The following is a 12272-nucleotide window of genomic DNA, read 5'->3' as shown; positions in this document are numbered from 1 at the left end:
TAATTTGCCCAATTTACTCCTTAGAAATCCCCAAACAATCCTTTGTCTGATGCAACTAATAGAGAGGTCAACTATTAGAAAAGCTGCAGGGATGGCAACTATTATAATACACCAAATATGGACCAAATGCTAATAATTTAACCAGGTCGGTATTGTTTGTCTACTAACACTGAAAGCTAGGTTTAAAGATACACGACCTGATTTTGGTTAAATGACCTTCAAGCCTAAGAAAACTCCTCCTCCCCAACACCTCATTTCACTGCTGAGTACTCAAATCATGAGGAGATCTGAAGCAGCCGCTCTGAATCAAAACCAGGGAGTGTATCTTGATGAGGGAGAGGGAAAGCTTCCAAGAGCAAAACAATTGTGTGGGAAGGGGATAAAAAAAATAATTACAAAAACAAATCTGACACAATGGGACTTACGGAAGTGAGAGGAGCGCAGCTTTTTCACAGACTGAGAATACAAGCTAGAAAGTCTGGACATGTGAGACGAAGCAGTTGGAATGTCTTTCTCAAAAATCACACAAAGAGACCAACAAAAACAGTGAAAATCATTGAGACAGAACAAAAAAATGAGTGAAAATTAGAAGTGTAAATAATTGTAAAAAAACATAGCACAGATTCTCTTAGGCCTGCTGCTGAATTCATCTCTGAATAGAATAAGAGGGATGCACTGGTATCAGATTGAACTACTACAAGTAGTAGTAGTACTTCTACAAGTAAGTAGCTTTGTACTGATATAACTGTAACTAGCTAAATATTTTCAGACCCCAAATTTAAGATGCGATAGATGTGGATATAATGATCCACATATAGCCAGGTGTTTATGAAAACAAATATCACTGCCACATTGTTTAAAGAAACAATATTGTACACACAGGATCGGTGTCAGAAAGGTTTTCATCCACATGAACCCACACAACTACTGAGTGTTTTTTTAAACAACCTATAGGGGGCAGTGTAGCGCAAAGCTAAAACCTAGGTAAGCCAATCAGATTGCTTCAAAACAGTCACAATTTTCAGTTGGGAGTTAAATATGGCGCAAGAAGGTTTTGTTTTTGGAGAAAGATATATTGGCTGAACTCTTTTTAAATAGTGTGTTAGAATATAAAGTTAATAATTGCGAATCCCGTCAAAGCAAGTATGTGAATATATCGGTGAATTATTTGTCGCAGGCTGTAAGTTCACTGGACCCTAAATCTCTGTTTTCCCCAAGTACACACACAAACACAAATGCAGTTTTTTTCAAAATCTTCGCTTTGGTCAGAGTTTCACCCAAATAATGGTTTTTAGTTATATAAAACAGAGTTTTGGTGTGGATAAAAGGTCAGAAAGAATAAAAATGTCTTTGTTTTCCAAGATATCTGGCTACAAGGTGGTGACTGAACTGGTGGGGGGGTTTTCAGCACACATGAACTGCAAAATGGCTGCAAAAACAAAAACCCTCTTTGGTGTGGAAGTTTTAACAGAGCAAAAACAAATCTTTTTTTATATATATATTTTAAATTCAGAGAAGGTACAGGAATGTGAGGAGCTATTTAAAGGGAAACTGTATCTTGTACGTCATGTTGCGCCATGCGTGAGAGTTTGATTTTCACCAGACAACATGAAGGCTGAATGGAGTGCAGTCGCTCTGTTTGGCAACAAGCTGGAATTGCAAATGTTCTGTTGCAAATGTGCAAATGACTCTTGAAAATCTTAGAAATCTACATTCTTAAGGGAACACGCACTCAAACTTCTTTTTTAGTAATGCTAATTATTGTGCTAGCTGGGTAATTGCTAGTATTAGCTTGAACACAAATGCCTGAATCCTCAGCAGAACTTGATGAATGGTGTGTTGGAGCAGAAACGCATATAAAACCTGATAAATCTGTATCTTCTCCTCTATACCGCTGCGTTTGGAATTAGGTTTGTTTTTTATAACGAGAAATAAAAAGATGTACAATATTGACTGTAGACAAACATCAAGATTTTTAACAGGGATGCAAGTAAAGCTTATGTAATATTTTTATCACATAAAGGAATCAAAAGGTAATTTCGGTTATGATGCAGCGTTACTGACATGCACCCGCTCTGCTGTTTTTGCACTGTCCTACTCAACAGATGGAGAACCTGTAAGTGATGCCCCCTGTTGAGTGAGAGAAGCTACTGCAGGGGGCCGTGCTCATGGTGTGAAGTCAGGGCAGCTGCCAACTGTCAGCTCCGCCCGTCCAACTCCACCTCTAGCCGCCTGATCAAGTTGAGCTTTACAGAGAGACACCAGGGCCGCTGCTCTGGGAGCGGTGGTGCTGCGGTACTTAGCGAGGCGCACAGAGCGGGAGAGAAACAAGACAGAGGTGTTAACCGGTGGGAGCGCTCACTCACCTCCAGAAGGCTGGCGTGGTTTCCGCGGGGAGCGGGGCTGCCTCTGGCAGGGGTCCGACGGGCTGTACAGCTCCGAGGTGCCCAGGTTGAGCAGCAGGGTCTTCTGGACGTAGTCCACCACTGCCAGACCATTGCTGTTCCCGAACACCACGCTGAGAGGCGGAGAGAGGCAGAGGACCAGGGGGTCAGGCGAGCCTCCAACCTTCTCCCATTTTGTCATCTCATCAACTTCAGTGGATTTTAAGGCATAAGTTTATTTATAACACATCTCAGCAACAAGGCAATTCTGTGTTTTTTGGGGGTTTTTTTACCCCTCCAGGGGGTCTTTTGTGGGCTCTAGTGTCCCTTATACGAAAGTAGGCTGACAGGAAAGGGGGAAGGAGAGGGGGGAAGACATGCGGCAAATATCGTTGGGTCCGGGAGTCGAACCAGCGACGGCCGCGTCGAGGACTGCTGTGATTGAATTGACACCATCTTTTTTGTAAAGTGCCTCAAGGTGACTTGTGTTGTGCAGCGCTACATAAATGAACAAAAACAAATTGAAGTGTGCATGGCAGTTTAATTTCAACAAAGAAGAAGACAACTTCAGTGGATTTGGTGCGCAGGAGGAAAATGAAGATAGGAATCAATGACTTTTTTTTCAAGCCGCCATGTTAAACGGACTGTCCGGAAAAAGCATTTACGGTACGCATTTGTATATTACTGGTACATATTTCATTTAAAGTAAAAAAATATGCATATATATCTTTCTGTGAATATGTATTATGTTACAACATGGATACCTGTGGCTTACAGATAAGCGAGACCTACATATGTGTACACTTTTTTTGTTAAGTTAGTAGGTGTGGCTTATTTTACACTGGTTCCCTGTAGCTCAGAGAGAAGACTTTAAAATACTGTAGTTAGTTTATAAATGAGTGAACGGCTTAGTGCTACAGCACATTAAAGATCTGCTGCTGTTGTATCAACCTCCCAGACCTCTCAGGTCTTCTGGTTGTGCTCTGCTCTGTATTTTAATTCAGAATAAATTCCATACTTGAGCAGGACGTACACAGGGACTGTATGCAGAGACGTGATGTGATGAGTGAACACTTACAGGCCGAAGGAGGAGTTGACTGCCAGGCTGGTGATCTGCTGAGGCGGCTCCCCGCTCACCCACACCAGCTGGACCACCAGCTCCACCTGGTAGCCCGGAGACTGCTTCAGCGGGGAGCTCCGCACCCTGCATCAAACACACAGCGGGATGAGACAGCAGGCTGCACTTTACACCACCATGAATTATCCTTCCTCTTTTTCTCCCCCGCAGGGTTAGGCCACACTCACGACTAAATCTCCTCATTCCCCCTTCCGCCTTTTACTGTCGAGACATCTTTGCTATTTCTAACATTTCTTTATAGACGGGATCATTTCACCACTGACCTCCAGAGGGAGTCATCTGATGACTGCATCGCCTTTTATGAGTTTGTTGACGGCATTTGTTTTAAGCAGGAAAGACATCAACCATGTAGTAAAAATAAGGATTTTTGCTTAAAAAAACCAAACAAACAAAACTGTGCGTACTGAAGGCATGGTATATTGTCTCTGGCTCCTTCGGAGGAGTTGACACCTGCAGTGAGCTGGTTCGGGGGCTCGGCCTCCTGAGGGCTGGAGGAAGCTGCGGAGGTCGGCAGGGTGGGGGTCTGCTCTCCCCCCGGATCGGGGGAGTCGGCCTCGCTGAACTCGCACTGCATCCGAACCTCCAGCAGCTGAACGCGAGACAGAAGAGGAGAGCTTGAGTCAAAAACATCCTTTCTTACTTGCAGGATTACAAAGCATGATTTTCATAAACTGCAAGAAAATTTAAACAAACACACAAATTAAAAGTAACTTCATGTATTAAGGATGCAAGTCATTGATCGACTAATGGCCATTTTCTTGAAAACCCAAATTTTCTCCTGTATGAATAAGGTCGACTGTCTTTGTACAACACTAAATTTTTCATGCTGAATTTAAAAGAAAAAATCTTTAGATTTTAACACTATTTTGAGTCGGCACTGTTAAGTAGTGACTGAATAAACAGAAAATGTCTTTGGTAAACTTAGACATAGTTATAATACATAATAAAACAGGAACCTCTAAGGTTGCTAAGTAGAAAAATAAAATATGAAAAGAATAAAATATGAGAAACACTTATTCCCCCACGAACAGAGACGTACCGTCTGTGGTTTCTCCTGAAGGAATATTAAAACTTCGCTCCATGTAGTTCATGACAGAACCTCAAAAATCAACCTTTCTTATTGGTATCATGTTTTTCCATCATGTTGCAATTTTTCTCTGTTACGCTCTCTACCTTTCCATCACATCCTCGCCTTCGCAGAAGATAAACTAATTGTTCATATTTCAAAACGGAACCACATAAAGTATATTTTGTATCCCACACCGGTCTCTATTTGGACTGCTTCTTTTTCTGGTATGGCCCCGCCATCTTTGTTTCTGTATCAACTGACTCCGCTTAAGGATGACCAGCAGCTCCCTCTGCTGGATGGCGGCCAAACTGGCGGACATCATCAGTTAATCGATGGGAACTAATTTTAATCTAATAAGCAAATCAACAGTTAATCATAAGTTGATTAATTATTTGCATCCCAAGTATCCATCAAATTTGAGCATCCTCAGTACAGGAGCCACTGCAAGCCAGAAATGGAAAGTAGTGATAAAGGATTGGTTCTCATGCATCTACCTGAACAACTTCAGTGGTGGCTTCCTGTTTGCTGAACCTGTAGATGATGACGTGAGCAGAAACTCCAGCCACGCACAGCATCCTGCTCTCCGGACACCAGAACAAGGTCTGGATGGCAAACGGGTCTTCGTCCACGATGTCGGTGCTCGGCTTCTCCTCCTTACCCCGGGCCCTCTCGAACACCTTGGCAGTCTTCAGCTTGTACAGCACTTGAAGCATTACTTTGAAAACAGAGAACGAGAGAGGATTACAGCTAACTACCAGCAGTTTCAGAAAAAGATACATGAGGTTAATGATGCCCTTGAGAAGAACTAGATCAACAAAATTAGTTTTGTTGTTTACAACCAGAACAAGGCATCAATCTGACCATTTCTGGTGACTTTGTTTTGTTACTCAATACATTTAAAAGCAAAAACTAGCTTTTTCATGAAATCTAACATGCTTGTTCTACTCAGATTCTGGAATATTTAAGTCTGAAGTTGGGAACCTACTTTCCCACAAAATCTCCAGTTTCAAAACCCGATTCAAATGGATTCTGAAAGATTTTGTTTTCTCTTTTGTTATGTTGCAGTTACATTTTGAAGGTGTGCCATTGACAAAAGGAAGAGTGTGTGGGGGTGACAAACCTCCAAGGCAATATTTTTCACTGCAATGGTTGACAGTGAGTGAAGCCACAGCACTTAGGTTGGACTACCCCCCCCCCCCCCCCCACCGCAGAGTCTACTTCATCCATTGCAGCCTTTGCAAAGTCAAAACACGGTTTGTGTGCCAGTCTTAAAGCTGGGTCTTTATAACCCGTTGGAACAGTGGAAAAGCTTTTACCGGTGATTTCTTAAAAGAGTGTGTGGATATTTTCACATCCTGCATTTCTGGTTAAAAATAAAAACTAAAATAAAACAAAAACAGCATTACTTTGACATCAGACAAACAATACCTTTGATTTAACTAGCCATTTGTTCCACCTATATTTGTGAATTGAAATCTAGTAACAGGTGTTCAGTTTTTTGTTGTTTTTTTTTTTTTGGACTACGTGTGTATGACCAATCGGAAAAGAAACACTTACATGCAGAAGCATCCCAAAATTTGATTGACCCATCGGCATGCCTGTTTTTGAAGAGAACCAGGAAAAAAACATAATGCTACATAAGTTGCAACTTCAGAAATGAAAGGCAAACACTAACAGATTGTTTAATTTGGTCAATAATTACAGACCCTGTGATGATAATCTCTGGGTAAGTCTGTGTGCCTTGGCCCCAGTTTCCACCACTAATGGGCCATTCCTGTAAAAAGGAGAAAACTGATTAAATTATGATCGTTACCCGTCTGACTCAGGCCAAATTATTTACTGTAACTGCCACAAGATTTCTCTCTCTTGCTGCCTTCCCGTTAGACACCGTGTCTCCGAACCCAAACGCTAGAATGGGAGAGACGATTTCAGGTCGGTTTAACAAAGAGGAGTAAATCACCTTCTTGCTGTAGCCTTGTCGCTTTTGCCGGCTGCCGACAGAGTAAAGTGCAGGAATGAGTTCAGAGGGGCAGTCGGCAAAATACTCGCAACACGTCACCGGTGACTCGTGGATGGAGAGAGGGTAGGGGCTCTCAAATATCGGATACCTGTCACGATAAACAAAAACTGTTGACGTGTGAAAATAACTTAAGGAAAATATTATATGTGTCAAGGTAGTTGAGGAGTTTCTGATCTAATGCTGCTTGGGTTTGTTGATAATTGAACTTTGTCAAAGATGCCAATAAAGTAATGATTTCTATATTTGATCCCTGCTCTTTTTATTTTAACACAACTGTAACTTAAAAGTATATTTAAATGAGAACAGATGAAAAAAAGTTAGAGATGCACCGATCAAAGTTTTCTGACAGATGTTGAAATTTGCTATAATAATAATATTTTTAATGTTAAATCTTCTATTTCTGATTTCTTTTATAATCTTGACAACTAGTGTCGCTGTGTGAGCAGTTGCTGTAAAACAGCAGCTTAGGAATATTTTAAAACAAAAGCAAAATGACTGAGCACCTTCTAACCTGGCTTTAGCGTCCTAGCAATTAGCGGGATTAGCATTACTAAAACAGCATTCTTTTGTGTGTATTACAAAGAGAATTATTCAATTGCTTAATTGCATATAAGATGCACAAAGAGCTGCCAACATTACCAAATCTGTAATTTTCAATGACAGGCAGAAGTTAAAAGTTAAAAATATCAGAACAAATTTTCTGTTAGCTACTCAAAGCCTTGCTCTCTCTCACTCTTTTGCAGCCTTAACGTGTTATAGTAAAGAAATGTAACTTTGAATACGTACTTCTTCTGACGTAACTAATACCTTACTGATTTTAAAAAGAGCTACGTTAATTTCAAGTTTTCTTCAACCAGTGACAGCTTCCACACAGAAGGTTATTGCTGCCATGGCAGCCAAACCTTAACAAAAATCCAGCCTTGTTGGAAAAAGACCAGATTTTTGATTTTCCATTAGCGAGCTAGAAATCATCCAATTCCCATTGTCACCTGTGCAGCTCCAGTCATTAGAGGTGTGTTTCCACAGCAGAAACCTTTTCGTCATTTTTACACTCATGCATTATTACATGATTGGGTTTCCGTTAATTTTAACCACTAAAAACAGATTAGTTTTTCTACTAGGGTAGAAATTTATCACAGAACAATGTCTCTGTAGTGATGTAGTTATTTTCCTTTTGGCAAAAACTTTTGGACATAGTCTTGTTGAGGCAAAAACTTTTTGTTGAACTTATTCAACAGTACACATAAGTCATTAGTTAAAGTCAAAAGTATCATAATGATACTCGAAACATGTCTTTTGTGTTCTTATATCGAACCCAGCAGAGAGAAATTATACACATTCCTAGAATACAACAACTTCTTCTTTTTTCTATTGTTTTACATTTAAAGACGGTGAATTATTACCCAATTTGTCCAAGATCTATTACAACTAAATCCTTCTCGAGGAGGACCACCACAGCGTAAGGCTCCTGAAAGTCTGGCAAGAATGAGAGCAAAATATGAACATAAATGCTTGAAGTTCTGTGACTTTTAATGGAAATGAAGCAAGTCTGCTGCAGACAGGTTTCACGACTCACCATTTGGATATGGAGTTTCGCAGAGCGTTATGAAATCTACAATGGGATAGTCCATCTCCAGGACGGCAGTGCTCTTCCCGTGCATCACGGTCAAACAGGCTCTCCTCCCCACTGTGTCGTACGACAGCCCTCCGGACAGAACCATGAACGGGTCCCTGGTAACGGCAAAAACTTTACGGCTCGCTCGGTTACAGTAGGACTGTTGTAAATATTAAAAGGACCAGGTCGTGTCAGTGGTAAATGGGTGAGGAGGGACAAAATTTACTGTTGCACCTTCTCCTGAGAGTGTCTGGCCCCTTTTTCAGGAAAATCCTACTTTTTAATCATAACAACTAATTAATCCCTGTCCTCAAATACCTGAGGAAAAAAGTGAGATAACTAGATCACTTTCTGTGAGGATGTTCAAGTTTTCTTTTTTTTTTTTTTTACTTTTTGACCTTGACATAGCAAAGCGTCCATTTCCTCTTTATAGGGTTTTTACATGCTTTACCAACTTAAGCTTAAGACTTTTAAAGACCATTATGAATGAAATTTAAGACCTGCAACATGATAGAAAACAAATGAAAATCACAAATAAATAAATCGCATGTATTGGAAACAGAAGTGAGCCAGTGGCTAAGATGAACATCATCCAGCCAACTGGAGATAAGTTCACACATACCCATGATGGATGTAAAAAAAAAAAAGCTAACTGACTAGCTAGCAAGCAAGGGTATATTACCAGCTAGTTACCGATAGCCACAACAACATTTAGTCACAAAATGTTGTGAAGATGTTTGTGTACAACTCAAAGTTTAGCAGTTCCCTTAAGAAAAAAGAAAACTACATAGCATATATAAGATTAAAATGTTAAATAATTACATTTAAGACCTGTGATTAATGTATTTAAGACCAACTTTTTTTTTAAGGGAATTTAATACATTTTAAGGCCTTAATTTCAAATGGGTGAATTTAAGACTTTTAAAGAATTTTTTGGGCTGCTTTACTAAACCACTTCCCCAATAAAAGCGATCACAACACGACTACCATAAAGCATGTGACAGCTAATCACAAGTAAACATCATTCATTACATAATCAAAACACAACCTCTGACAGCACATATGCTGAAAATAGGCACCTTTCCAGCTTTCCATTTATAATAAGGACGCCGTCCTCCAAACTGATGTGTTTGGTTTATGCAGAGCAACAGGAAAGGCGCCTCTGAACACAGGATATGGATCCAGGCGCGAGCAGACACAGGAAGGGTGGGAGCTTTCTGCCATCACACTTACCCAGCTCTTGTAGTTTTGTACTCCACTTTTAGAATAGGCTTGCACGGCTCTGGCTTTTTTCCATCCTTAGGCTGCTTTCCTGTTAGTAGCCAGGAGGAGCAATTTCAGAACTTTATAGAATCGATGCTCTCAACACATGACATGCCTTGCTGCATGCCATGTGTGTGTATGCATGTGTGTGTGCGACAGCTCCTACCATGTGGCGTGATGATCTGTGCAGGCTTGGCCGGGGCGCGTATATTCCACGTGGTCAGAGTGCCATCGGAGTGGCTGCAGACAAACTGTTTCCCCTCGTGGTGCCAAGCAACCGAGTGGATCGCCTGAGAGACACAGAGACACATCAATAGGATGTGTAACATTGTGCTCCACCAAATGGAAAGTCAGAATTAGGTTCTCTATAGGCGTTTGTTGCACTTTTAGAAGTGGTGGTGGACATCTTCTTGCATACAGTTCATTGCAAAAGTAACCAGACTGCCAGATTTCTTACATTTGATATCACTACATCCACAAAAAAGTGGCTTTAGAGGAACACAAAAATGCATAATTTTTTTAAAACAAATAAAATCAGAAAACTGATATTCAAAACTATCTCAGTGATAAAAACTAGAAAATAACGTCTTCATGATGATTTTCACTAATGTTCTCTAATATCTGGATTTAGACTGAAATTAAATTACTTGTAAACTCTGAGCTAATCAGGAAATTGGTTGAACTATATTTTTACTTAGGGGCGTCAGAGTAAAGGGGACTAAATACAAACTCACGGCACACTGGAAAAAACATGAACACTACCAAAAGCCTGAAAGTGTAGTATGTTTTCCCTTTTACGCCACAATTGTAGACTTCTTTGTGCTGGTTTATTACACAAAATATATTAAAATACGTCGAGGCAAAATATTGAAAACCTTCAAGGTGTGTTGATGTAAAAGCCTGTTGGTCATTACAAAGGGAGGTAATTAGTTCCTATGCCGTTTGCTCAACGATTTCCAATCTTGTTTTATTTTCCGTTAGCCATTCCACTGACAAGCAGCTCTTTCAGGTTTTGTGACTCAAACTATTTGGGAGCTGCTGTTCAGACGGAAACGAAACAAGTCCAAACACGCTTTGGGAGGCAGAACCCTGGACCGAACCGGTTCGCTCACAAGAACTGAGCAAAAGTGAAAGGAAATGCCTTACCTCATCATAATTGTAGCGGTAGTCAGCCTTCTTGGACTTCAAATCCCACAACACCACGACCCCACACTCAAATCCAATCAGAAGCTGGATAAGAAGAGAAAAAAGCAAAATTAAACTGGATTTCATCCCTGACGTTCCACAAATGCACCATTAGAGTTGAGGATCTACATTATGACATGAAAAGTAATAAAATATGCTATTATTTGACTTGGAAAAAAGAACAGTTTTAGGAAAAATTTCCAAAAGAAATCCAAACATTTAAAGTGTTTTAATAAAATTTTTTATGATTTACAACTGATTGTTAGAAGCGCTACAGCATTTATAGCTCGCTAAAAACTGTCCATGTCAGATTATTTACAAAACGTACTTACAGACCTAAGTGCTGTACAACAGTAAAACAAGTCAAAAACATGTATCCCAAAATACAAAACAAAGAAAATAAAAAAGATGCCTTCTTAAATCCAGAAGGGTGGTTTTATGCAATTCAATGACTAAGAAATGAATGACAATGATGGATAAACTACACACAATTATAAATATACAGAATACACACATAGATATTGAGATAAAATAGGTTTGGACACACTTTTAAATTGATGGGTGTTTTAATTTATAAGTTACCTTGCCCTCGTCCATGGGGTTATCACTAATGTGCACAACAGGCCCTGGGTGCGTCTTGGTGGATCTGCAACAGAACAGCAGCATGCATTTTAAAGCAATCTACGAACATTTTGAAGCATGGTCAGATATGATGTGTATCTTACATTTTAGAGCTAGACACTGACAGAGAAACTGTGGCAGCTTTCCGTAAGCCTAGTTCAGATAATGAGGCAATGAGGTGAAGGAAAAAAAAAAAATAACGAGCAACACTGACTGGCTCGGACAAAGGTAAAACAAAATATCCTGGTAAGAAAAGAAAAAGCACCAGTGGACTACAGAAAGAGACATGACACAAGAGAGGGAAACAGAGCGAGTATGGGGGTCTGTGGGAGATTATGCTGCGTGGAGACAGGATCACCGAGGCAACGGAGTGAGGGGCACGGAGGAAAGCGAAGATTTGGCCTAAAGAACGTGTTGCTGCCTCTGAGTGTGGTCTGGCTCCGGTGGCTAATGATCTCATTGCTGCTGATGAGTCAACACAGACAGAGATGTCGCAGTGAGTAAAAACAAGAGAAAGACCAGAAGATGAACTCCAGCCGCCGCCTAATGAGGATTCGGCATAAACAGGCAGCTGACACGATGAAAGCACGCAGACGGCACACACTACCAGGATAAAAGTGTCTGCACGCCGTCGTAAATGAGTCCGAACCGCATTCAAAACACGACTGATTCTTAGCTTCTGACAAAAAAAAAAAAAGGGTGACTTTTCAGACTTTACCTAAGAATCCGTTATTAATCAGAGGCTTTGGTGTTTATGGACAATAAGGTTCTTTAATGAAATGCTTGAAGGGCTGCAGCCTGTTTGTGGCTTGTTGTGCCTTCAGTTCTCTGTAAGTGAAAAGCAATCTCCGCTGCAGATTCATTAAGATAGCTGCTGATTGAAGGCTCCGGCAATGATACGCCCACCTCTGGTTTTCAGGATTAGGACGGCTGCACAAAAAAGTTCTATCTTTGCACAAGTAGCAAGTCTGCCGTCA

The 12272-nt window shown here is 40.5% G+C and overlaps 1 protein-coding gene across 10 annotated transcripts in view; it reads right to left on the bottom strand.

The window, feature by feature from the left end:
* Nucleotides 1-12272, bottom strand: part of stxbp5b (syntaxin binding protein 5b (tomosyn)) — a 41100-nt gene that overhangs the window by 15721 nt on the left and 13107 nt on the right. For all 10 annotated transcript variants that reach the window (XM_032547065.1, XM_032547066.1, XM_032547071.1 and 7 more), the window contains exons 6-18: nucleotides 11257-11320; nucleotides 10636-10719; nucleotides 9656-9779; nucleotides 9460-9538; nucleotides 8188-8342; nucleotides 8015-8087; nucleotides 6552-6699; nucleotides 6298-6365; nucleotides 6149-6189; nucleotides 5086-5306; nucleotides 3927-4111; nucleotides 3463-3588; nucleotides 2367-2518 (exon numbers count right to left, since the gene is read on the bottom strand). In XM_032547065.1, coding sequence (XP_032402956.1) covers nucleotides 2367-2518; nucleotides 3463-3588; nucleotides 3927-4111; nucleotides 5086-5306; nucleotides 6149-6189; nucleotides 6298-6365; nucleotides 6552-6699; nucleotides 8015-8087; nucleotides 8188-8342; nucleotides 9460-9538; nucleotides 9656-9779; nucleotides 10636-10719; nucleotides 11257-11320 — 1520 coding nt within the window. The remainder of the gene's footprint in view (nucleotides 1-2366; nucleotides 2519-3462; nucleotides 3589-3926; nucleotides 4112-5085; nucleotides 5307-6148; nucleotides 6190-6297; nucleotides 6366-6551; nucleotides 6700-8014; nucleotides 8088-8187; nucleotides 8343-9459; nucleotides 9539-9655; nucleotides 9780-10635; nucleotides 10720-11256; nucleotides 11321-12272) is intronic.

The sequence above is a fragment of the Xiphophorus hellerii genome, chromosome 19 (assembly GCF_003331165.1).
Source record: "Xiphophorus hellerii strain 12219 chromosome 19, Xiphophorus_hellerii-4.1, whole genome shotgun sequence".
Taxonomy (NCBI): domain Eukaryota; kingdom Metazoa; phylum Chordata; class Actinopteri; order Cyprinodontiformes; family Poeciliidae; genus Xiphophorus; species Xiphophorus hellerii.
Note: the sequence above shows the minus strand (reverse complement) of the source record. Positions and strands in the feature narration are given on the sequence as shown.